The sequence below is a fragment of the Neopelma chrysocephalum genome, unplaced genomic scaffold, assembly GCF_003984885.1.
Source record: "Neopelma chrysocephalum unplaced genomic scaffold, ASM398488v2 Primary Assembly neopelma1_155, whole genome shotgun sequence".
Lineage (NCBI taxonomy): Eukaryota > Metazoa > Chordata > Aves > Passeriformes > Pipridae > Neopelma > Neopelma chrysocephalum.
In genome coordinates, this window is record NW_020897817.1 from 1,283,772 (window position 1) to 1,307,876 (window position 24,105).

A 24,105-nucleotide genomic window follows, 5' to 3' on the forward strand; every position below is an offset into this window, starting at 1 on the left:
TCCCTCAGCCTTTCCTGCTCCCAGAGATGCTCCATCCCTTTGGCATCTTTATATCCCTTAATCCAGGAGCTCCCTGTCCCTGCTGTGCTGAGGAGCCCAGACCTGGAGCAGGCACTCCCCAGGGCTGAGCAGAGGGTCAGGATCCCCCCCTGGCACCTGCCCTGACCTGGTGGTTGCCCTGGGATGGTGCAGAGGTGCCAGCCTGGCCCTTGGGGAGCCCTGTCACCTAAACTGCTCACAGCAAAGAGACAGAGAGAGGTTCATTTGATGGGAAATTTTCCTTAATAGGTGCCTTTAAATTACATGCAGGAAGAGCTCACTGAAGGATGGTGTGGTGTAATTTAATGCTGGGTTAAATGATAAAATCCAATGCATTTTCATTAGATGTTCTGAGACACTTCTCCAGCATTTATGCTTTAAAGGCTGTTGGATTGCCAGCTGCAATAACTATTTTGATTGCAGCCCGAGCTGATGGTGGGCATCCTACCAGAAAAATAATGTGCTGGGGGTTTAATTATGGCACCTGCACTCCTGAATGGGAGCCTGAGTCACTCTGTGTGTGTGGTACAGTTGTCCTGGATCCAGTGGGACGGGATAATGTGCAACAGATGGAGGGCAGAGCGAGGGAATGTTCTGGTTTAGGGCAAAAGAAGTGTGGAGCTGTGGGTTGAACCTGCTGAGCAGAGCAGGCAGGGGGGCTTTGGCTGGTGCTCAGCTCCCTTTGGAGCTGGATGATGGGACAGTTTTCCACTGGGGAGGGACTTTGTGGCATTAGGGAGGGTGGTGGGACATCCAGGGGGGAGATGGGAAAGGTCCTTTGAGGGGCTGGGGAAGGGGCTGGAGCAGCAGGAGCAGCTGAGGGAGCTGGGGGGGCTCAGCCTGGAGAAAAGGAGGCTCAGGGGGGACCTTCTGGCTCTGCAACCCCCTGACAGGAGGGGGGAGCCGGGGGGGGGGTCGGGATCTGCTCCCAGGGAACAAGGGACAGGAGGAGAGGGAACGGCCTCAGGCTGTGCCAGGGGAGGGTCAGGTTGGACATCAGGAGGAATTTCTGCCTGGAAAGGGTGGTCAGGCCTTGGCAGGGGCTGCCCAGGGAGGTTTGGAGTCCCCAGCCCTGGAGGTGCCCAAGGAAGGGCTGGAGGTGGCACTCAGTGACAAGGTGGGGATGGGGCACAGGGGGGATCCATGGGCTGGGAGGGCTTTTCCAGCCTCAGTGATTCCAGGATTCTGTGAGTGCAGATCCCACCTGGAGCCTGGTCCAGGCTTGACCCTCGTGGCACTGCAGGTTCTCACCCCCATCAGTTCTTCCCAAACCTGTCCTGCTGCAGGGGGGGGACCCAGACCTCCGAAACATTCCCAATATTGGGGCAAACCCCAGGGGGAGGCAGGAGGGAGGACACGAGGAGAGCAGAGGATTTCTGTGCTGCTTTGTTTGGGGGATATATTGATTTTTGCAAGGACAAGCTCCTGGAGTGGCATTTCTGGCGCTCGGGCTCCTTCAGTTCCTCACAGCAGGAGCAGAATTAAGCCAATGAAAAACACATTGAAAATCTCACACACAATCAGTGCTGGCTCCAAGCACGTTAAGGGGATAATCACTCAATAATCCATTTGGCCAGAGGTACAGAAGGACTGGAATATGGTTATTGGTGCTGTTGTTACTGCCCTCACCTTGTTATGGCCCTTCATAAAAACCAGGAACAGACTTTGCTGTTTTTTTTTTTCCTCATTAGGGTGTGGGGTTTTTTTATTGCTCCCCTAAATAAGTGGTTTCAGAGTTGCTGTTTTGGTGCATGAGGCCATTGGGGGATGATTCCATGTTCTCTCTCTCTCCCAGCAGAGATTCCATGTTCTCTCTCCCATGCTTTCATTCAGCCTGGGCTGTGGATTTAGGAAGGAAGGCAGGAGTGTCCTGCCAAGCCTGGCTGTCCTGGGGCTCTGGAACAGGAGAGCTGAGCTTTTACTGGGGTGGTTTTGTGAGAAAAATCTCATTTATTAAATTTTTTGCCGTTTTTCTAAATTTAATAAATGAGATTTTTCTCACAATTTGAACGTGGACACGGGTAAATTATTGTTCCTTCAAGAGGATGTTGCCTGGGCTCTTGCTTGGAGAGGATGAGGAGGACATCAAAGAAGGAAAAAAAATCAGTTGTGTGTGTTGGTTGGAGGCTTCAGAGGAGGAAGAACTTTTATTTTCCATGAGAAACAGGAGGAATTTAATCTCATTCCCAGCACAGGTTTTCATGGAGGAGGAGAGAGGGAGCTCTGTGCAGTAGGGGGGAGGAGGGGCTATATAGATATTTTCCTGCTTGCTTCTGAGTAAGTTTAGCTTTAGCACTGATGGGGGCACTTTGTGGGCAGGAGGGAGTGTCTGATCTCGGGGGGAACACGGTGTTTGGTCACCTTTTGTGCTGCCAGGCAGCCCCTTTGCTGCTCCAGGGACCTTGGAGGGACACGAGTGACCCTCTGAGTTGGGTGCCTGGAGGGTTCATTAATTTCCAAAGGCTCAGCAAACCCAGAGGTTCCCCTGGAAATTGTCTCTCCAGGCAGTGTGGGATCTGTAGCAAGAGTGAGAACAAACCTCAGTTCCAATTTCATGCCCTCGTGCACAGGCACTTTTCTTTTAAAGGCCTCGTAACTGGAAAATCCGGGTTGGGTTGGTACAAACGCCCCAGGGCACTGCTGGTGCAGGTCCCACTTAATTCCCAATGATTCCTGGGGGGCAGGAGAACTTCCTGACAGGTCAGGGACGTGTTCTGCAGCCCTGAATTAAAAGCAACATCTTCAGAGTGGGATCCTCTCACCCCAGGATTTGTTGAGCTCTGTTTGTCCCACCCCGTGTCCCTCCCTCCGGAGATGCTGTGGTGGCTCCAGGGCAGGGATGGGAGAGTGTGACCCTGTTTTTTTTTCCAGGATAACGGGGTTCCAGCTGCCTGGGGAGGGGAGTTGTGACCTTGCTGTTGTTTCCTTGCAGGTTGACAGGGTTCCAGCTGCCTGCCCCCGTGGTCAGCTCGGGGGCTCTGCTGTCCCTGTGGCTCGTCAGCGACTACGCCGTGAGCGCCCAAGGCTTCCAGGCCACCTACGAGGGTGAGTGTGCCCAGTGTGCCCAGGAAACCACAGTTCTCTGTGCCCACATTTGCCTTGAGGGGATGTCAAACCAAGGGGTGAAGTCTCTCTCTCCATCCATGGCAGGAGGGTCTCATTCCTGTTGAATTTAATGCCTTTTATTTTACAGAATTCCGATTGTCGGTTCCTTCCAAATACTCAAAACATCCTTAAAAGCTCATTTAATTCCCTGGAATGTCAGGGAGGATGGGTGGTGTGGGATTGGTAGTGGCTTACAGCAGGAGCAGTGTCTGTGCAGGATATCTGAATTCCTGCACTTTGCTTTACTTTCTCTTCCCTTATTTGTTATTTTGCTTTTCCCTGCTCTTTCCTCCCCGAGTACTTAAATTCCCCTCTTGTGTTTCTGGCCATAAATGGGATGCAGAGTTTGGTGGTTGTGGAGGTGAAGAGCTGCATGTGCAGGCTTGAAAGCTTCAGAAAGCCCTGGGCAGTAGAAGCCACCAGATATGGGCAAAAAAAACCTGTTTGTAGCAGAAGGCAGTTCATTTTTTCCTGGGTAAACGACAGATTAACCACGTTAAAATTGAAGTTACACTGATGTTGATTGTTGAACCTACAGTGCCGTTCATCTCCCCGTAAATGTTTTTCTTTGGAGCCCTTAAAATCATCATTAATGCCGAGAACTTCTTGGTAATGAGTCCAACCAGCCAATTACCCAAGACATTAAGCCAAGCAAATGATCTCATTGACACGATCGTGGAGCCCTCAGCGTTTTTTTGCACTTGGTAATTAAATTCTGCTCAAATACCTTCTCATTTCTGATTCAAACCTTTGCTCTGTGACACCAGGATGTTTCTGTGGGTCCTGACCAACGTGGGCAGGGGCTCAGAGGGGTCAGCAGTGGTGGTGAAGCTCATCCCAACATCATCCCTAGAAAGTCAGAGACCAGCTCTGTTTATTCCCAAGGTCTGGGCTCGCTGGGAATGCTGGTGGTGGGAGCTGGGACGGGTGAGGGGGATCCAGGGCAGGTGAGGATGTCAGGAAAGTCTCACTGGGGTAAGAAAAGGCAGATCCTGTTTCCCATTTCCCAAATCCCTGCCAATCCCTGCCTTCAGCACATCACTCCCGAATTCTGAGGACACGTGGCTGCTTTGGCACTTTCCTGACATTTGGAGTTCATTTTTTGGCATTTACACACAGTTACTTGTACACTCTGTGATGGTTTTTTATTGCAGCAGGTAATCTTGTACAAAGGCTCGGGCCGGGGCTGCCCTTTAGTCACATATATTTTAAACCATCTGAAGTTTATTTGACTGGTGATTAGGAGGATTTAAAGGGTGTAACCGAGGCGGAAAATAAATGTATTTAAAACTTAACCGGAGCCGGAGTGACACGGAGCATCAAAGCGTTATTTTGAGGGAGGGACAGGCTGGAAGTGCCACCCCGAGCCTGCCCCAAAACAGACTTTTTGGGTTGTTAAAACAGACTGTTTGGGTTGTTAAGGAAGGCTAAAGGAGGTGATAAGTGTGGGTTTGATCCGAGGGCTGTGAACGCCGTTTCAGTCCGTTGTAATCTATGGCTCGGTGAATGGCTTGTGATTCCATAATTCACGTTTAAAGGCAGAACAATGCTCGGAGTTCCTGCAGTAAATGGCTCCGTTATGATCCCTATCAAAGCCCGCTCATTATTCTCCTCCTCCCTCGGAGCAAATCGTCGGGAAACGCACCAAAAGAAACAGAATTTTAAAATCGGAACGAAAGCTCTCAGGAACTTTTTTTTTTTTTTTTTAAAAAGGAGGACAGGAAGAAAGTGCCGTTGTTGGAGGCATCAAAGTGACACGAAACCATTGTTGCTCCCACTGATGTCTGCGCTGCCCCGGCCCTCGGGGGGATGCAGCAGTGGAGGTTGGTGTTCTCTGAGCTTTAACATCTTCCTGGCTCGAGTTAACATCGTTCCTGCACGATGACACCGAGCTGGGGGGAGTGTTGACAAGCTGGAAGGCGGGAGGGCTCTGCAGAGGGACCTGGAGAGGTTGGATCCATGGGCTGATTCCAACGGGATGAGGTTCAAGCAGACCAAGTGCTGGATCCTGCACTTTGGCCACAACAACCCCCGGCAGCTCCAGGCTGGGACAGAGGGGCTGGAGAGCAGCCAGGCAGGAAGGGAGCTGGGATTTGGGATGGACAGGGAGCTGAACAGGAGCCAGAGTGTGCCCAGGTGGCCAAGAAGGCCAATGGATCCTGGCCTGGCTCAGGAACAGTGTGGCCAACAGGGCCAGGGAAGGGATTCTGCCCCTGGACTCAGCACTGGTGAGGCCACCCCTGGAGTGCTGTGTCCAGTTCTGGGCCCTCAGCTCAGGGAGGACATTGAGGTCCTGGAGCAGGTCCAGAGAAGAGCAACGAGGCTGGGGAAGGGACTGGAGCACAAGTGCTGTGAGGAGAGGCTGAGGGAGCTGGGGGGGCTCAGCCTGGAGAAGAGGAGGCTCAGGGGAGACCTCCTCACTCTCTGCAACTCCCTGACAGGAGGGGGGAGCCAGGGGGGGGTTGGTCTCTTTTCCCAGGCAACTCTCAGCAAGACAAGAGGGCTCAGGGTCTTCAGCTGTGCCAGGGGAGGTTTAGGTTGGATATTAGAAAGAATTTCTTTGCAGAGAGGGTGATCAGCCATTGGAATGGGCTGCCCAGGGAGGGGGTGGATTCTCCATCCCTGGAGGTTTTTAAGATCAGACTGGATGTGGCATCAGTGCCATGGGCTGGGAACCACGGCGGGGTTGGATCAAGGGTTGGACTTGATGATCTCAGAGGTCCCTTCCAACCCAGCTGATTCTGTGATTCTATGATCTCTTAGATAACATCTCTCAAAGCAGTTCCTTGGTGACCACACCGAGGTGTCCTGCTCAGACCTGGAGATTTGCCGCTTCTGCTTCCTTTCAGGTGGTTTGGGCACACACAGCTCAGCTGGGAGAGGGACAGTCTGTGTGCAGGGCTGGCAGATCTGTTGCCACTGGGAGAATCCCAAGATCGCTGGGGTTGGAAAAGCCCTCCCATGGAGCCCATGGATCCACCCTGTGACCTATCCCCACCTTGTCACTGAGTGCCACATCCAGTCCTTCCTTGGGCACCTCCAGGGCTGGGGACTCCAAACCTCCCTGGGCAGCCCCTTCCAAGGCCTGACCACCCTTTCCAGGGAGAAATTCCTGCTGATGTCCAAGGTGACCTTCCCCTGGTGCATTTTGAGGCCATTCCCTCTCCTCCTGTCCCTTGTTCCCTGGGAGCAGAGCCCGATCCCCCTGGAGTTGCAGAGCCAGAAGGTCCCCCCTGAGCCTCCTTTTCTCCAGGCTGAGCCCCCCCAGCTGCTCCATTCCCTTCTCCAGCCCCTCAAAGGACCTTTCCCATCTCCCCCCTGGATGTCCCACCACCCTCCCTAATGCCACAAAGTCCCTCCCCAGTGGAAAACTGTCCCATCATCCACCTCCTGTCAGGGAGTTGAGGAGAGAACTTGGATCTGCCGGGAGAACACGAGGCCAGAGGGAGTTTCCCCCAGATTCCAGGGGGTGTTTTTCCAGCCCCGGGTGCCAGAGGGTGGGATTTGAGGAGCAGCAGCAGCTCTGGGGCTGCTCTGCTGCTTCGCTTCCCTCTCAGCCTCGTGGGTTTTTTTGACTTTATGATATTCCTGTGCTGGTGGATCTCCCTTAATCCTCTTTTCCTCATTGTCTGACTTCCTCATCTTTCTTCATTTAGTGGCTGTGTGTTGCCAGCTTGTTCCTGTCTGCTCTCATTCCCCTGCTCCTCGTGTTCTCCCATCTCTCCCTGTCTGTTGTGATTTTTCTCCAGATGCCAAATATCATTTCCCAGCTCAGTAAATAATAGGAGGGGTTTTTCTCCTCATTCCTCCCTGGAAACAAAGCAAGGAAAGGCTTCTCCTTGCTCAGGTGTGGCTGTGGTTGTACCTGGGGGGTTCGAGGCACCGAAATAAAATTAAAGAGATATAAATAAAATTAAAGAGGTATAAATAAAATTAAAGAGGTACAAATAAAATTAAAGAGGTACAAATAAAATTAAAGAGATAAATAAATTTAAAAAGGTATAAATAAAATTAAAAATATATAAATAAAATTAAAAATACATAAATAAAGAGGTATAAATAAAATTAAAAAGGTATAAATAAAATAAAAATATATAAATAAAATGAAAGAGGTATAAATAAAATTAAAATTATATAAATAAAATTGAAGAGATATAAATAAAATTAAAAAGGTATAAATAAAATTAAAAAGGTATAAATAAAATTAAAGAGATATAAATAAAATTAAAAAGATATAAATAAAATTAAAGAGGGATAAATAAAATTAAAATTATATAAATAAAATATATATAAATAGAATTGGAAGAGCAGAGAGAATTTTATTCCCATTTCAATATAATCCTTTGATATGAAGGTAATTTTTTGACTTAAGAGATTCCTTTCATGAAACATCAGCAGTTCTTAGGAAGCTCCATTTCAGAATGTATAATTTAGAAAATATTTAAATTAAATTTAACTGTCCCTTGAATTCAACATAATTTCCCAATTAGCCCTGTTCACCCTCAGACTGGGGGATTTTTTTTCCTTCTTTGATGACTCAAATGATTCTCAGAAAAGCCCAAAGCAGCTGTGGAGTTTTTTGCATTTCAGCTGCAGGAGGATTTCCAAGCAGGGCCCAGCTATAAATAATTTTCCCAGGACAGTCTCATCTCGTGAGAAAAATCTGCCTAAAGATTTAAATGCCCAAAAAAATGACCAATGTTTCCATTTATTGCTTCCCCTGGAAGATGTGTGGAGTTAATATTCAGGCACATGCCTGACCTGCAATGGGGAATTAATTCCACTCCCTGCTGCCTCCCACCTGATGAATGCCCAGCAAATAAATTGGGCAAGTCTTTAACAATAAGAGGAAAAGTGATATAAATTCCTCCTCATTCCCTCAATAATGCTAATAAAGGCTCCTGATGAAGAGCAGCTGGTTTTTTAGTTTACTAATGTAGGGAGAAAATCAGATTATGTTGTTGTTTTTTAAGCTCTGCCTGTGAGTCCAGAGATGGTGAGAAATAAAAAGGGGTTTAAGGAAAAGTGGAATTATTTAGGTTGGAAAAAAACCCTCCAGGATCATCCAGTCCAACCTCTGACCTTGTTAACCAGGCCATGGGTTTGTATTTCCATGTCCTGACAAGGACACAATTTATCAATATATCTATAACAGAAAGGGGATGTGACTCTGTATAAAAAAGAGATAGAAATACCTATAGAAAAAGGATATAGAAGGATGTAAATATATTTATAAAGGGATATAGAGGGCTGTGAATACATAGAAATATAAAATAACAAATGGAAAGAAATATTTTAAATGTGAATATGTAAAAAGATAAACTATAAATAAAATTAAAAAGATAGAAATAAAATTAAAGAGATAAAAGTAAAATTAAAAAGGTATAAATAAAATTAAAGAGATAAATAAAATTAAAGAGATATAAGTAAAATTAAAAAGGTATAAATAAAATTAAATATATAAATAAAATTAAAGAGATATAAATAAAATTTAAAAGATATGAATAAAATTAAAGAGATATAAATAAAATTTAAAAGATATGAATAAAATTAAAGAGATATAAATAAAATATATATAAATAAGTATAATAGATATCTATAATAGATATTAGTTGTATATTAAATATATAATAGATATAAAATAGATATAAATAAAATTGAAAAGAAATATGAAAGAAATAGGTATAAAAGAAGAGGGATGCAATAATGTTGAATTTTTTTAATATTTTTTTTTAAAGGAATCCTCATCTGTGTAACTTTTTAGAAGTTTCATTTTGGGAGGGGATTTTTTTTTTGGCCTTTCTCTTGCCCTAAAGCCAAATTTCCTGGAGAAGCCCTTGGAGATCCCAGAGGGTTTCCCGGGAAAAGGGGGGAAGATTTTCCCTTCCCGGCTTCCAGCTGCACCAAATTCGCTCGCTGCAAACACTCGGGGCCTGATTGAAAAGGAGCAATTAAGCTGCCAGAACAGTGCTTATTTTAAGAAATTAGAAGCCTTTAAATACAGAGGGAAACAGCCCCAAGTAAATGGTAATAAACGTTCTGCTCCTGCTCAGCACAAACGGCTCCTTCTTCGCTGGGTTGTTTGGAGAGTTGTGCAAACATATTTAGAAAATACAATTAAATCCCAATTCCTGTCCCTCCTGGCCCATTTCTTTTGCTTAAATAAGCAGAATTTCCTCCCTGGGGGATGTGTTGCCCCTTTTCCCATCTTTGCTCCATTGAGGGCAGACAAATGGAGCAGTTGAAGTTCTCTCTGTCTTTGGAAAGAGGCTTCAAGACTTTTTTTTTTTCTAAAACCTGTCCAAATTAGGTTCTGATATTGATAGAGCAGGGCTGTGCTTGGGGGAGAAAAAACCCAAACCAAAACTAAAAAGCCACAAAACCCAAAACTAAAAGCCCACAAAACCAAAACAAAAACTGAAACCTCAAGAAACCGAAACTAAAAAGCCACAAAACCCAAACAAAAACTGAAACATCAAAAACCAAAACTAAAAGGCCACAAAACCAAAACAAAAACTAAAAGGCCACAAAACCAAAAGTAAAAAGCCAAAAAAGCAAAACAAAAACTGAAACCTCATAAAACCAAAACTAAAAAGCCACAAAACCCAAACAAAAACTAAAAAGCGACAAAACCAAAATTAAAACTAAAAAGCCACAAAACCAAAATTAAAACTAAAAAGCCACAAAACCAAAATTAAAACTAAAAAGGCACAAAACCAAAACTAAAAAGCCACAAAACCCAAACAAAAACTGAAAGGCCACAAAACTAAAACTAAAAAGCCACAAAACCAAAACTAAAAAGCCACAAAAGTGAAACAAAAACTAAAAGGCCACAAAACTAAAACTAAAAAGCCACAAAACCAAAATAAAAACTAAAAGGCCACTGAATAATCATACCAATAATTGAATTCAAATTCTTTCATCCTGACAAAGAGCAGCAACTGAATTAAAATCTGCAGGATTTTTGGAGCCAGGGTGGGCAGTTTCTGTTCTAATCTAGTTTATGGTATAAAGTGCTAATTATATGTCCATGAGGTGGGGCTGGATGACCTTGGAGGGCTTTTCCAGCCTCAGGGATTCTGGGAAACCTGGAGAGGGGCAGAAGGAGCCGAGGTTTTTCTGGGAAGGGTTAACACAGCCCTGGAAAAGGAGGAGCAGGGAATGCTGCTGCAGGGATGTGTGCAGGGAGCTGTTCACCCAGCACAGAGCCTTCAATGCTCCTCTTGTCTGCAAGGTATCAGAGCTTGGACAACATGGAAAAGCAGGATGCAGAGCAGGAGAAAGGCAGGGCAGGGCTGTCAATAATATTGAGTGACAGGGTTGTTTTACACAGGGCAGCGTCTGGAAGAGAGGAAGGTTTATAATTAGATTTCAAGCACAGCCTCAGATTGATTCTGTCTCCAATTAAGTGGGTTTTTTTTCGACTTAATGTAAAATATTTGGTTGGCAACAGGTTTGCCTGTCATATGGATTCAGAGATTTCATGGCTCTCTGGAATTTTTCCATGGAGTCTCAGCTCTGGGTCCCTGTTTGGCAGCAGCTCCTGCTGCATTCCATGTGCATTCCAGGCTGGGAATGAGGGGGTTTTGCACACTCAGCTGCTCACTCACGTGTTGGGGAGGGGTGGAATCAAACCCAGGGACGGAAATAACAGGCTTTATATCCCAAATGAACCCGAGCTCCTGGGAAAACTGGGAATCTGTGCCTTGGTGTGTGTCAAAAAGGCCCAAAACTGCTCCAGAACTCACTGGGGGGTTTGACCAGAGCAGTGGTTTTATGAACAATTTTTAAAGCACAAAAAGAAAAATCTAAAATTTGCTCTAAAATTTGCTGTTTCTTTCCACTTGTCTCTGTTTGTTCCTTTTTGTTCCAACTGTTCTGGTCACAGGCACGTTCCAGCCCCTTGGAATGGGGATGGAATTGGCACACACTGGTGACTCCTCAAGTTGTTTTTCCCAGCCTGGTGCCAGTGCTGCTCACCCTGGGGCTCCCAGATCGTGGCCAAGAAATTTTGAGATGTAAAAAATGCAGCAAAACAAGGCAGGTGTTTGCTCCTTGCAGTGTTTTATGAGCTCGGGGCCACATCAGGCCCCAAAACACTCATAAACCAAAAACCCCCCATTAGAAGGTGAGGAAATAAATGCCAATAACTACTGGCTGCTGGCTTCTCCTGGGAATTGTGGGTTAGGGGGTGTTGGGCTGGCACTTGATGTTCATGAATGGCACTTTTTTGGGTGGGGGTTCAGGTGCAAAGACCTGCTGGGGGTTGGAGCAGAGAGGAGATTTTGGCAGCTGAGGAGCAGGTTGGCTCTGGGTACCCAGAGCTTCAAGGTCAAGGTTTGGTGCTGGTGCTGCTTTGTTAAGCTGGTTCTCCAAGCCTGGGGCCCTGGTGATTTGCAGAAGCTGCATCTGAGGGAGGGAAAATCCCTCAAAAGCCCCACTTGGGTCAGTTTTGGGGTCTGTGCCCAGCACGGTGCCCAGGGGGGCTGGACCAGACCCTGCTGGTGTAGGCTGAGTGATTCCAATGGATTTTCTTGGTGTAATCACTTCATTCCAGAGTGCTGCTGGTGCTGTTGGGGTGGGATCTCACCTGGAGCACGTGGATCTGGGAGGAATCCTGTGGATCTGGGAGGAATCCCATGGATCTGCTGCGCTGGGTGATGCCCAGGCTGCAGGAGGTGATGCCCAGGCTGCAGGAAGCTGAGCTGCTGATGCAGCTCCTCGTGGCCCTGCTTGTTCCCAGAGGTTTGTGGGGTTGGCACTGGCAACCTGAGCTGCCCAGGGGGGTGTTTGGAGCTGTGCCAGCCTGGAATCACCGCTCTGGGAATGCCAGTACAGGGTGGGATGGATGGGTACCAGGGCAGGGGGTTGGTGGCTGTGGCTGTGCTGCTCCCACCCCTCGTGCTCTCTGTGGCTGCTCACACCTTTCAGACAAGGGCAGAGGCAAAGCTCGCCCTAAAATCCGTGTATTTTTGGGATATCCTTCCTGCTTCCCCTCCAAATCCATCCGTGCCCGGGGGGGGGCTCCGTTCCTCTCCGTTGGGATTTCAGATTCCCCCGGGGGATGGAGGAGCCAACCCCGCTGTTCCCCTTCTCTTTTAGCGACACAAAAGGTTTTTATTACTTAAACGAGCTCGCAGCGAGTCTGCCTTAATACACCACTAATTGATTTTAAGGCTTGAAAGCGGCCGAGCTAATTAGAATGTGCTGACTCAGCACAGCGGAGGGGGGGGACAGGGACTGACCCAGCTCTAAACGAAGTCGGGGGAATATTAAGCGGCTCGTATCGGCGTTTGATTTGCATATGCAAATGAGATCAATCAGTGCAGCCGCTGGAGAGGAGGAATGTTGATGATCTGCAAACAGGATGGAGCAGTTTGAGCAAACACCGAGTGACACTTGCTCGGGTACAACCCGGGGGCTTTTGAAACAAAAGTGTTAAAATGAACCCTACCTATATATGTTTAAAATAAACCTTACCAATACATGTCTTCAGACACCGATTATTCAGGGTCGTTTCACTCTAATCCACCCCAAGGGAATTATTGATAAAAACCTGGGTCACCCCCCCTCCCCTTTTCCTAGGGCGGGTCATAACATTTTTGGTGAGGAGGTGCCAATGCCCTGCTTGGAGAAGGGAGAGAAAAAGTAACCCAGAAAACCCTGGAGGATTTATGACACTTTAGTTTTGCCTCTGTTTTGGTGGTGGTTTGTAGGGAACCAAACAGGTATTCCCAGTTAGAGGCCCTGAAACAGCAGCTCAGCAAAGAGGCCTCTGAGATAACTCAGGAATCCACTAAAAGACCTTGGGAAGCCTGGGAAGGAGAGGAAAGAAGCTGCTAATTCCTGCAGAGGAATACCTGTTGGAGTACCTGCACTTAAAGAGAAAAATAAGACAGAAAAAACTGTTTTGAGCTAACATCACTTATAGGATATATACAGGTATATATTTAGCAATAATAATGTGTTATTAAAAGGTTTGAAAGAAGTGTGTGAGCTTAAAAAATGTGTGTAACGTTTTTGTAAAATGTGTGTGACATTTGTAAAATGTAAATGTGAATGGCTCTCCTTGTGGTGATGCTTTCCTAAAACCTTCATTTTCACCTCTTTTTGCCCCCTTTTTTTTTTCGGTTTTCTTATAATAGCGAGGCCTTTCTTTTCAATCAGGGCTCTATTTGCAGCACAGGCAGTCGTTTGGGTGCCTTTGGGTTCGTTTCAAGCTGCATTTCCAGAAAAAAAAGTCCCCACTAACGAGCTGGGTGCAAATTGCAGCCTGAGTGCCAAGGCAATTTTGGTTGAAAGGTTTGTCCTTCACTGCCACTCCATCCTCACCCAGGCCCTCCACATCCTCCACCCTCACAGCCAGGGGAGCTGGGAGGAGGAAGGTGATGCTGAGGGGGGGTCTCAGCACTGGAAAACCCCCTTTTTTTGCTCTTAATGTGTTCAGGACTGAGCAGGAATGGGGGGATCCAGAGCTTTGTCCTTCTTGTCTCCTCTTCCCTCCTCTTCTCCTTCTCCACATCACTTCCCTGTGGGCTTTTCATCTCTGTGGGGTCACATCAGGGCTTGTTGTGCATCTGAAGGGCTCTCAAATCCCTCACTCTGCCCTCTGAGGAGCAGGGCAGGAATTTCCTGGTGTTTCCTGATGTTTCCTGGAGTTGAGAGGCAGAGCAGGAGGTCTCTATGTGTAGATCAGACCAACAGAAAGCTTCAAGAACAAAAGGCTCCTCCTCATGGCACCTTTTGGTTTCTGGGGGGGGGGTTTGCTCAGCCTGAGTGGATCTGTCTTAATTCCAATTAAATGAGGATTTAATTAACTTTATCTTCTCTTCCAGAAGGGAACACAGAGCCAGTGATGATCTGGGGCTCTGATTTACCTGAGTTCTCACCTTGAGCAGGATTCAGGTGGAGGAACCTCTGGGATTTGCTGTCAGGGAAGGAAAAAAGCCCCTTGTCCCTTTGGGGAGGTTCTTCACATCCTTCCTTTAATTTCTGTGATTCACTGAGCTTGGATTTCGTTGCTGAGCCCCCAAACCAGAGTCAGACACAAACCAACCTGCCCAAACTCCAGGTCCTGAAGGATGCTGGGCACTTCTTTGGGGTTTTACCTCAGTCCCTGGGAGGTTTCCCCTCTGTTACACCAATTTTTCCATTCCTGGAGTCCAATCAAGGTGTTTTGTCCTGCACAGGAGCTGTTCAGGCTCTTGGAGGTTGGCTCAGCTCCTGCAGGTGAACGAGGAGGGTGCAGTGGGCAAGAGGATTTTTCTCCTGATTTAATCTCCCCTCATGCCCCAAGTATCAGCTGCTTTTACAATTCCTGCTCTTCAGGAGCATCTCTGAAAAAACAGGTATTTTCTAGGATGTTTTTGCAGCTCCTGTGGCTGGAAAATGCCCCAAGGAGACATTGGAGGCTGAGGAAAAGCAGAGGGGCCTCATTCCAGGCTGGGTGAGGATTCTGGGGAGGTGACAGGGAACAGCACCTGGAACACCACCAGCACCTTGGGGAAAATGTGCTTTTTCCACGTGGATCTGCTGCCCAGGTGTAAAATTAGCAATGAAACGCAGTTTGAAGAAGGGGGAGAATTTCTAATTCTGATTATTGTGGCTGGAGCATCGTCTCACCGGGGTTGTGCTCAGCTGGGGAAGGTCACTGTGGCTCTGGAGTGTCCCCTGGAAACCCCCTGGTGTTATTAGGGAGGAAAAACAGTGATTATTCCAGCCCAGAAAGGCTCGGTGATATTATTATTATTATTATTATTATTCATAAGAACAGGGGCTGTCAATCAGCAGAGCAAAATAAACATTTCACCTTGTGGAAGTGGCTGATAGATGTGACCTCCTGTTTCTTTGGGATGTGTCAAGCCTCGGAAAATGCTTTTTATTTATTAATTTTTTTTTTTCTGTAGGTGATGGTGAAACCTGATGTTAAATAACAGCCGATCCAACCCTTCAGAATTAATAAAATAGAAACCTGAAGTAAACATCCTTCAGGTTGAACTGCTTGGGGAAAGATCAGTCGATGCATTTCATCTGCTGGGAGAGTGGTGCTTTTAGTGGAAAAGGGAAAAAAACCCACAAAAATGGGTGAAATTGGCTGTAAACAACGTGCCCTCTCCAATTTTACAGGGGAAAAACTGCAACAGGTTCCAATTTGTTCCTGAAAATTGGCTTTTGCACATCCTCTTTTCTTCTGGGAGTATTTAATCCCTCATGATTGCCTACTAATTCTTCATTTTTTTCTCCCTGCAAGAACTTTAATTACTTAAGAGTGCTTAATTACTGATGGGTAGGTCTGATATGACCGATGGCCACTTGAAAGGGATAAAACTGAACCTCCCCTAAAAGAGAATTTAATCAGGTTCTCCTATGAAGTATCTGCATCCTGAACCTTTTTAACACCAAATTACTGCCCATCCAGCTCTCGGGAAAGGGGAGGGTTTTAGGAAACATTTTTATTTTCTGGGCAGTGAAGGTAATTATTCCAACTCCAGCTGCTCAAAAGGGATGATTGGGAGTTGAATCTTCCCCATTTGGCTCCTGACAGGCTCAGCCTGGTGCTGGATAAACTTCATTATCAGAGAAAATCATTTAGTTTGGAAGAAGTTAAGTGCCTGACCTTTAATTTATGCAAGAGATGGAAAAGCAAAATGTGTGACTTAAAGGCATTAATTTCCTTAAGTGTAAATTTTTATTAGCTCTGTCTCTGAGTGGCCCTGTCATAAAATTCATCATGTTGGGGTTGGAGATTGGCTTCCAGAAGATGGGAGGGCTGGAATTCCAGCCTGTGTTTTGTGGAGAGAGACTTTTATAACCCAGTATTTCAGCTGAATTTAATAGGGATTAAGTGGTGGGAAGGATGAATTTTGCATTCAAACCTGCAGCATTCACAGCAAAACCACCTCAGCCAGGGCCAGGGGGGAAGGTGAAGCTTTTCTGACCAAAATACATCATCTTGATGGGATTCCATCCTGAGGTTTGACAGTCAGGAGGGATAAGGAGCCTCTTCTTCTTTGGAAGAGGAGAAAACAACTAAAAAAAACCCCAAATAAACACCAAAACCCACTGAAAAGCTCTTTGTGATGATTTTATCCTCCTGTTTGTTCAGCAGCTCCATCCATTCCTGAACACAGAACAGAAACATTTTCCCTGCGTGTCCCTGGGCAAAATTTGACTCCAAAATCAAGTGGATCCACCTGGATGTGACCCCTGGAATACTGAGCAGGGAAAATGCTGTGTCTGGTGGTTCTGAGCCACCTGAGAGGTGCTTTTGAAATCTCTTTTCTCTGCCAGCAAAGCAAAGGAGCTGCAGAAGGACCAGGAGAACATCCTGGAGGTCCCTGCTTGCTTTGAGCAGCTCCTGGATGGGCTTTTCTCCAGAAGTTCTGGCTGTTTCTTCCTAATCTTCCAACCACTTCCAGGGCCAAAACAATTCCATGTTTAACAGAAAATCCTAGAAAAGCTTGAAGGATCCCTCTGAGATCCCCAAATCCAACCATCAGCCCACCACCCTGACCCCAAGTGCCACATCCACTTGGGTTTATTTAACATTTCCAGGCTCCAGGTGTGCTGATCTCCAGCCACAGGATTATTTAGGTTGGAAAAGACATCCCCAGCTCCTTATCCTTCCCTCACCACGCTCCAAAGGGTCTCTTGTCCCAAGGTTTCTGAAGGAATTAACAGTTTTCCTTGTGAAAAGTTGTTTTATAGCACTGCTGTAAATCCAGATGTTGGGCCAGACTCTCCCATCCAGGTGTTTCTATGCTGGAATTGCTGGTTCCAGCTGATGGAATCACACACCCCCAGTTCAGAGCAGGGAAAAAAAATATGAGCTGGTTCACCCAAAATAGATCCTGGTGCCAGGAGGGATATAAATAAATACACATTTCTGCTTCCCCAGCGTGGCCTCCACTCCTGATTAATAAAGCCCTTGAGAATGGAGGGTGTGGAATTTGGCACTGGGGTTGTTATTCCATAAACAGGCGGGCTGGGATGGCTGGATATTTTCAGCTTTGCACAAAAGCTGGGCAGGAGAAAGAGGGTGGGTATAAAAAGCATAAAAAAACGGGTTCCAACTCCCCCATTGAGCCCAGAAGTGGCTGATTTTTGAGCACTTTTCCTCTTTATTTCTTGCCTGACGGTTCTGAAGAAGAATTAGCTTCTAAAACACTTATTTATATCTGAAATGGAACTGGTGTTCTTGTCTTCAGGGCTCAGAACTCCCCTCTGTGCCCTGGCTGAGCTGGATTGGTGAAAACACAATTTCCTTGTTTGAAGGGCACTTTAATTCTGTGGCTGTTTTGCTTTGGCCTCGTGGAGGAGGAAAATTTGCAGGAATATCTTTTTTACTCTCATTTTTCTTGCCATTTATTCTTAATTTTGCACCCTGTAAATGAAGTTTTCTCCATGTCCTGAATGTTGGAGCATCTCCTGGTTTTGAGCCTCCTCTGTTCCTTTTAGACCTTTTAATTTTCCTGCTGGAGCTTTCCCTTCCCGGTGCTGTGTCATTGAATTCCCTGGATTTTCACCTCCTGCAGACTAATCACTTTAGTGCTCCTGCCTTGGAGGTCTTGGCTTGGGCTCAGGAATGTCTGACTGGGCCTGGATTTAATGGGCCTGGCTCCTGGATTTGATGCAACCTGGAGCTTTGGCATCGAGTGAATTCTTCTTTTATATTAAAAAAATTACATAAACCCCACTCAGTGCAAGGAAAACAGGCAGGGTTGGAAGCACAGGAGTTTTCATGGTCTTACTGGAAGTGACAGGAAGGTGATTCCAAGATTATCAGGGAAATGAGAGCAGTTTGTTCTGCAAATGTGTCAGAAAGGGTTGGATCTGTTTTGTTCAGAGTGGCCTGGACTGAGAGCCAGGTCCCAGATTCTCCTGGAATTCAGCTTCCGGACATTTTTATTAGATGTATATATATATATATACATATATATATACACTTCTTTTTATTGCTGTAAACTAACAGAGAGAAACCTTTATGCTAATTAAAATTTCTTGCAGTCATTAATCTGGCTTTTACCCTCCCATTCCTATGAAATAAAACCAGGCGCATATAATGGCAGGAAAAATTTATATATATATATATATATAAAAATTTATAATATATATATTATGCAAAATAGATATAATATATAATATATAATATATATATAAATTTATAATATATATATCTCATATGGGGATCTCCTTAGCAGTTGTGTTTTGTTGTGAGTCCATGGCTGAGTTGTCTGTGCTTTCCTGGTGTTTTTATCCCAAACCCTCTCCCAGCATCTTCTCCTGGGGTTGTTTTTAGTGGGAAACAAAACCCTCCTGGAAATCAGCTTTCTTGTTCCACAGATGTAATTCTGCATGAGCAGGTTCTCAGTGGGCAAAACCAGCTGTAATCTGGATATTTTACAGGAAAATCCGTGTTTTGCTGCAAGTGCATCAGACCAGAGCACAACAGAGCCTGGAGCAAGTTGTGTTTGCAGCAGTGAGAGCCATTAATTCTCCCTGGGAATTCCTGGGGCAGGCTCCAGAGTGTCCTGGATGAAAGGAGGACTATCCCAGTACTTTTGTTTAGAAACCAAATTAAAACCAAGAAGTTTTTAGAGCTCGGGGAAGGGTCACGTTGTTGTGTTGAGCAGTGAAGGGGTCCAGGCTGGGCAGCCCCTGGCAGACCCAAATGCCATAAAATTGGCATTTCTGGGCTGTGCAGCCCCTAAACAGACCCATTTTCTGGCATTTCTGGCCCAAGTGAAAGATCCATTCCCAGAAATCCCGTGAGAACCAGCAGTAAATACATCCCAGCCTGGCTGCCCAGTCCCCTGGGTGCAGGTAGTGACCAAATGCTGCTGTGAGCACAGAAAATGTTCTATAAAGCCACAGGTTGTTAAGCTTTCTGCTGTGTGGCTGTCCTGGGGAATATTTCCAGTTTCACCTGTGCCAGTGAACTTGGTCAGGGCTGAAATTGCCCCTGAAATGGGTCTGTAAAACCAGTGAGAGCCAAACTGACTGTTCCCCTTGGGCCTTGGGCTTTTTTTCCCCCTGGATTCCGTAGTGTTTTAATCCAGGTGTAGGTCTGTCAATAAAAAAACAGGGAACAAGATAACCTGTGTTGTATTAGTGCTGCCCCAGGCTGCAAACCCTGCTCCAGGTACTCCCTTCCCAAATTCCAGGGGGCTCAGAAGGGATGCAGAGCTTTTCCCTCTCTGGGAATTGCCTGATGGAATTGGGAAGGACCAAAGCAGCTTTTTTCAGGTCTCCCAACACATGGTGCTGGTTTCCTTCTGCCTTGTGCCACAACAATTCCCTGATTCTAGCCAAACCTCTCAGCATTCCCAGGTGGGTGGGTGTCTTTAAACATCACTAAAAGTTGCCCAGGATGTCTGTCAATAAAAAAACACAGAAGGAGACAAGCTGGGCTGTGTTAGTGCTGCCCCAGGCTGCAAACCCTGCTCCAGGCACTCCTTTCCCAAATTCCAGGGGGCTCTGAAGGGATGCAGAGCTTTTCCCTCTCTGGGAATTGCCTGATGGAATTGGGAAGGACCAAAGCAGCTTCTTTCAGGTCTCCTAACACGTGGTACTTGTTTCCCTCTGCCTTGTGCCACAATTCCCTGATTCCATCCAAACCTCTCAGTGTTCCCAGAGGCAGGTGGGTGGATGTCTTTAGGTGGGTGGATGTCTTTAAACATCACTAAAAGTTGCCCAGTATGTCTGTCAAAAAAACAGGGAAGGAGACAACCTGTGCTGCCACAGGCTGCTCCAGGCACTCCTTTCCCAAATTCCAGAGGGCTCTGAAGGGATGCAGAGCTTTTCCCTGGCTGGGAATTGCCTGATGGAGTTGGGAAGGACCAGAGCAGCTTCTTCCAGGTCTCCCAACACCTGGTGCTTTAAACATCACTAAAAGTTGCCCAGTTTCGCCTCTGCGGGCGATGGGGACAGCACAGAACCTCTCCCATGGTCCCAACCAGGGGGAATTCCTCATCCCAAATTCCTCATCCCAAGGCAGCTCAGGAGATGTTGGAGCTGTCTGGGAAAATGCTTCAAGTGTCCAGTGGCCAAAGCACATCAGGGATGTGTCAGTGGAGGCCACGGGAGAGGCTTTGCAGTGGGGAGTTCATTAGGAGAAGGTTCCTTACATAACTCCCTGCCTCCTTTGTGGGCTGCCAGCGACTTTTATCGAGTCAATCATGGCCTGAAAGCCTTTCAGGGTGTCAGCAGGAGCCAGGGCTGGGAGCTGTCCCTGCTCCTGGATGTGTGGCAGTGCAGTGTGGCCGTTGCTTGGTGCTTTGTTGGGTTGGGAGGGTTTCATCTGCCCCCCACTCTGCTCCTGCTCTGATCTTCCCTTGCATAACCCACCCTGGCTGTGCTGCTTTGGAATCTGTTTGAGAGCTCAGTTCTTCAGACCTGATTAAAACCATAATGAATGGAGTGAAGCAGTGAGAAGATGAGCAGCTCCTGAAGGGGTTTAAGTCTAAAAATACCTGGTTTGGGCTCAGCTCAGAATCATAAAATGCCCTGAGCTGGAAGGGACCAACGAGGATCATCCCATGTAGTTTATCCTTCGTGCCAGACCCTGTTTTTTAATTCTCAGCCACTGCTTTGCCTCCCTCTCATTTCCCCTCCAGAGGAAAGAGGTTTCCCTGTTATCAGATTAAATCACATGTCAAACAGGTGCTGTATAAGTTCTTTTTTCCAGCATGAAGGGGTTGAACTTTCCTCTGTGCTGTGCCTTGGCTGTTTGAAGGGGTCAAACCCTGCAGACTGTTCAGCTCCTGAACAGTTTGGTGTTTTCTTAGCAGAAGGTGTTCAAGGCATAAACTGAAGTGTCTCAGAAGTTGGGAATTGCTCCCTGTGCTGGGCAGGGGAAGGGAACAGTCTGGAATAAACAGGTTTTGTCCCTTTGGTGACATCTGGAGGGTGAAGGGCTGGGTGTCTTCCCTAATCCCCCTCCCAGAGTTTAAGCAGGTTTGAATCTTTGCCCTTAGAGGGGGTAGATTTGTGCTGCTCATAAATTAAACTATTAAAGTATCAGGTAAAAATGGATGTGGATTTGGAAAAAGGAAATGGAAATAATTTGGAGCTGTTTCAGGTTGGATTCTCAGCAAAATGCACCTTTTTTTCTCCTCCTTGCTGTTTGCATGTTGGAACTGAGCAGGAGGTTTTTGCATTTGAGCTCCTCCAGGATGGTCTCAGTGTGGGGTTGTGTGCTGCAGGTTGAACATTCAGCTGGGATTCAGCTTCAATCTCTGTGATGGGGAATTTAAGCAGTTTTGCCCCAAAGTGGAACAAGATTCAGGCCAGTTCTGAGACCTGGAGGTCTCTTTTTCCAGGTTCATTCCCAGCCCTTTCTCTTCCCATTTCCCTGTGTCCTCTAAAGCAGATCTGTCCTGTTTCCATGGCAATGTTTGTCCAATGGATGCCTCCGAGTGTGTGTATATGGATTTTTCATTTGTTACATGTCTCTGAATAAATTCCTGGTACATTTAAGGTCTCCTTGAGCCATTTGGACTATGACACTATTCTAAATGTCTATTTTTGGATAGACACAGCCCTGACATGTGAGTGCAGCTTCCCAGTCACTTGTCTGGGGAGAGAACCACATGCTCAGAAGTGACAGGAGAGTCACCTCCCAGCTGGAATCCAGGATGTTTCCTTCGAGGGAGAAGCTTAAAGGGACTGATAGAAGTGTGTAATATTGTATATATAATTGCTTTTAGCTTGTACAGTATATTTATTTGTGTAGGATAAATGTATGTCCTTCCCCTTTTTTCCTTGCCTGAAAGTTTCTCTTCGGTGTTGAGATAAAAATCGTGGGAAGGGGTGTGGGGGGAAGCCTGGAAATTGGATTTGGGATTTTTGTGGTGGCTCAAACCCCACCACAAGCACTCAGAGCAAAGCTCCCCTGCAGGATCCATTCCCATCCCGTGCTCAGTGCTGGCTCTGGAAGCAGGAGATGCTGAGATGTTCTCCTGGCCACAGGAACAAGGGGAGCACAGGAGGGTGACCCTCAGAGCAGCTCAGCCCTGCTCTGGCTGGATCTGGGAAGCTGCTTCCCTTGTGCTGATGGATATTTTCTCCATGGGGATTTTTGGGTGTTGCTTTTCCTTTTTTTGCTAATCCCGTGGTCATCTTCCCTCTCCCCTCCCTGTCTGCCTTAATCTTGTATAAATACCCCTCTGATGTCCATGAAATAGGGTGGGATTTGTGAAAGCAAAGCCAGGGCAGGTCTGAGCCCCCAAATCCACCCCTGCCTTCGAGTTACAGAGGAGAAATCAGGGCAAGGTCCTTAAAAGCAGAATAAGCTCCTGTTTGTGAACATTCAGAAGTGGGAGATGGTTGCCCCACTGGCCCTGGGGAGATCCCACACCAAACCCTTGTTCTCCAGGTGAGCTCCTGCTCCTGCATCCCTTCCAAAATGCTGCTTTTGTGGCAGGTTCTGCCAGCTCAGCACCTGTGCCAGAGCAGCCAGGCCAGAGCCCTGAGCATGCCTTGGTGACACAATGAGATCACTTCAGCTTTGTTTGCAGTGAGGATGAAATAATTACCATCTGGGTCTTGTTTTATTTTTTTTTCTTGATCAGTTATGACCACAAATTAATAATGAATCCAGTGCTGGAAAAGCAGATGGTGATGGAATTGCTGTGGCAGCTCTTTGTGGCCCCATCCTTGGGGTGGGTTTGGCTCCTGGGTGTTGATGGGAGGTGGCTGCTCTGTCAGCTCAGGGTTCCTCGAGGCTTTTACTAGAAACTGCTCTGTTCAGTGGTGTAACATTTCACTTTTCCTGGTCCCAAGGGCACTGTGATCTCACTGCTTAACGTGGAAGGTTCATGTCCTGGTTGGTTTTCCCTCCAGTGTTGACCCTTGTGTTGGGCAGCCAGACTTCCTAAGGAAGGTACAGAGAAGAGAAGTGTTCAGAGGGAATAACTTAGAAGGAATAAATTATGAAGGCAGTCGAAAAACAAAAACAAACAAGTTTTTCCCATGTCATTTGTGGGCGTGAGCCAGACCTTATGTAGTCTGAGAGGGAGCTGAAGCAACTGGAAGCTGTGAATTCCGGGGGTTTCTGGCCCCAGCCATGGATTATTCACGGGGTGACCCTGGTGAGCTGTGAGCTGACTCAGCCTGGCTCACTGGGGGAAGAGGAACCTGCTCAGTGGGATCCCCACTGCCCCTCCAAAGGCTTTGGGAAGCCAGGAATGAGGGCTGGGGAATGGGAGGCACCGGGAGAAGGAGAGCTGGGCTGTGTGTGGTGCTGTGTGTGCAGGCTCAGCTTGGGAACAGGGATCACACAGGGCTGGAGGGGAGACCCTGGAACCCCAACAGCACCAGATCCCAGCCCTCCTGCTTCCAGAAAAAAGGCTGGAGAAACCAGGACTGAAGTGTTGTGGTGGGTGCCCTTCCTCTGCCGTGAAATATTTATTAAGACAGATGTAGTTGGCTCCAGTTTCTGGTGCTGGGTAATGAGCCAACAGCTCGAGGAGATCAATAAGCAGACAAACAATGTGGGCTCTAAAGTTGGAAGTGGCTTTTTTTTAAACCAGAACAAAGAGCCTTCCCCTGCCCAAGGGCCCCTCTCCAGCAGGATGCAGAGCAGATCAACACTGGCACCCAGTGTCTAGATGGGATCAGTTCAGAGCTGGGTTTGCAGCCCTGACACCCTCTTTTCAGGCTGAGTCTTGGCTTTCAGTCCCCACGAGCACAAAAAAGGGGCTGGAGGCCCCTGATGTGCCCTGGCAGCTCAGCTCTCTGGGGCTGGGAATTCTGCTTGGCACTTGGAATTCTGCTTTTCACTTTGGTGCCTGCAGTTGCCTCCTGGTGCTGGTGACCAGCCCAGCACTGCTCTCCTTGCCCTGTCCTCTGTGCAGGTCTTTGCTTCCCTTGGGATGGTTCACCTGAGCTCAGGGAAGGAGGGAGAGAGAGACAAGGAGTGTAAAACCCCCCTCTCCTCCCCGGGGGGAAGTTTTTTCGAGT

General features: G+C 46.9%; 1 protein-coding gene across 1 annotated transcript in view; it reads left to right on the forward strand.

The window, feature by feature from the left end:
* Positions 1-24,105, forward strand: part of CSMD2 (CUB and Sushi multiple domains 2) — a 245,534-nt gene that overhangs the window by 28,426 nt on the left and 193,003 nt on the right. The window contains exon 4 of the mRNA XM_027701316.1: positions 2,972-3,084. Within this exon, the coding sequence (XP_027557117.1) occupies positions 2,972-3,084 (113 nt within the window). The remainder of the gene's footprint in view (positions 1-2,971; positions 3,085-24,105) is intronic.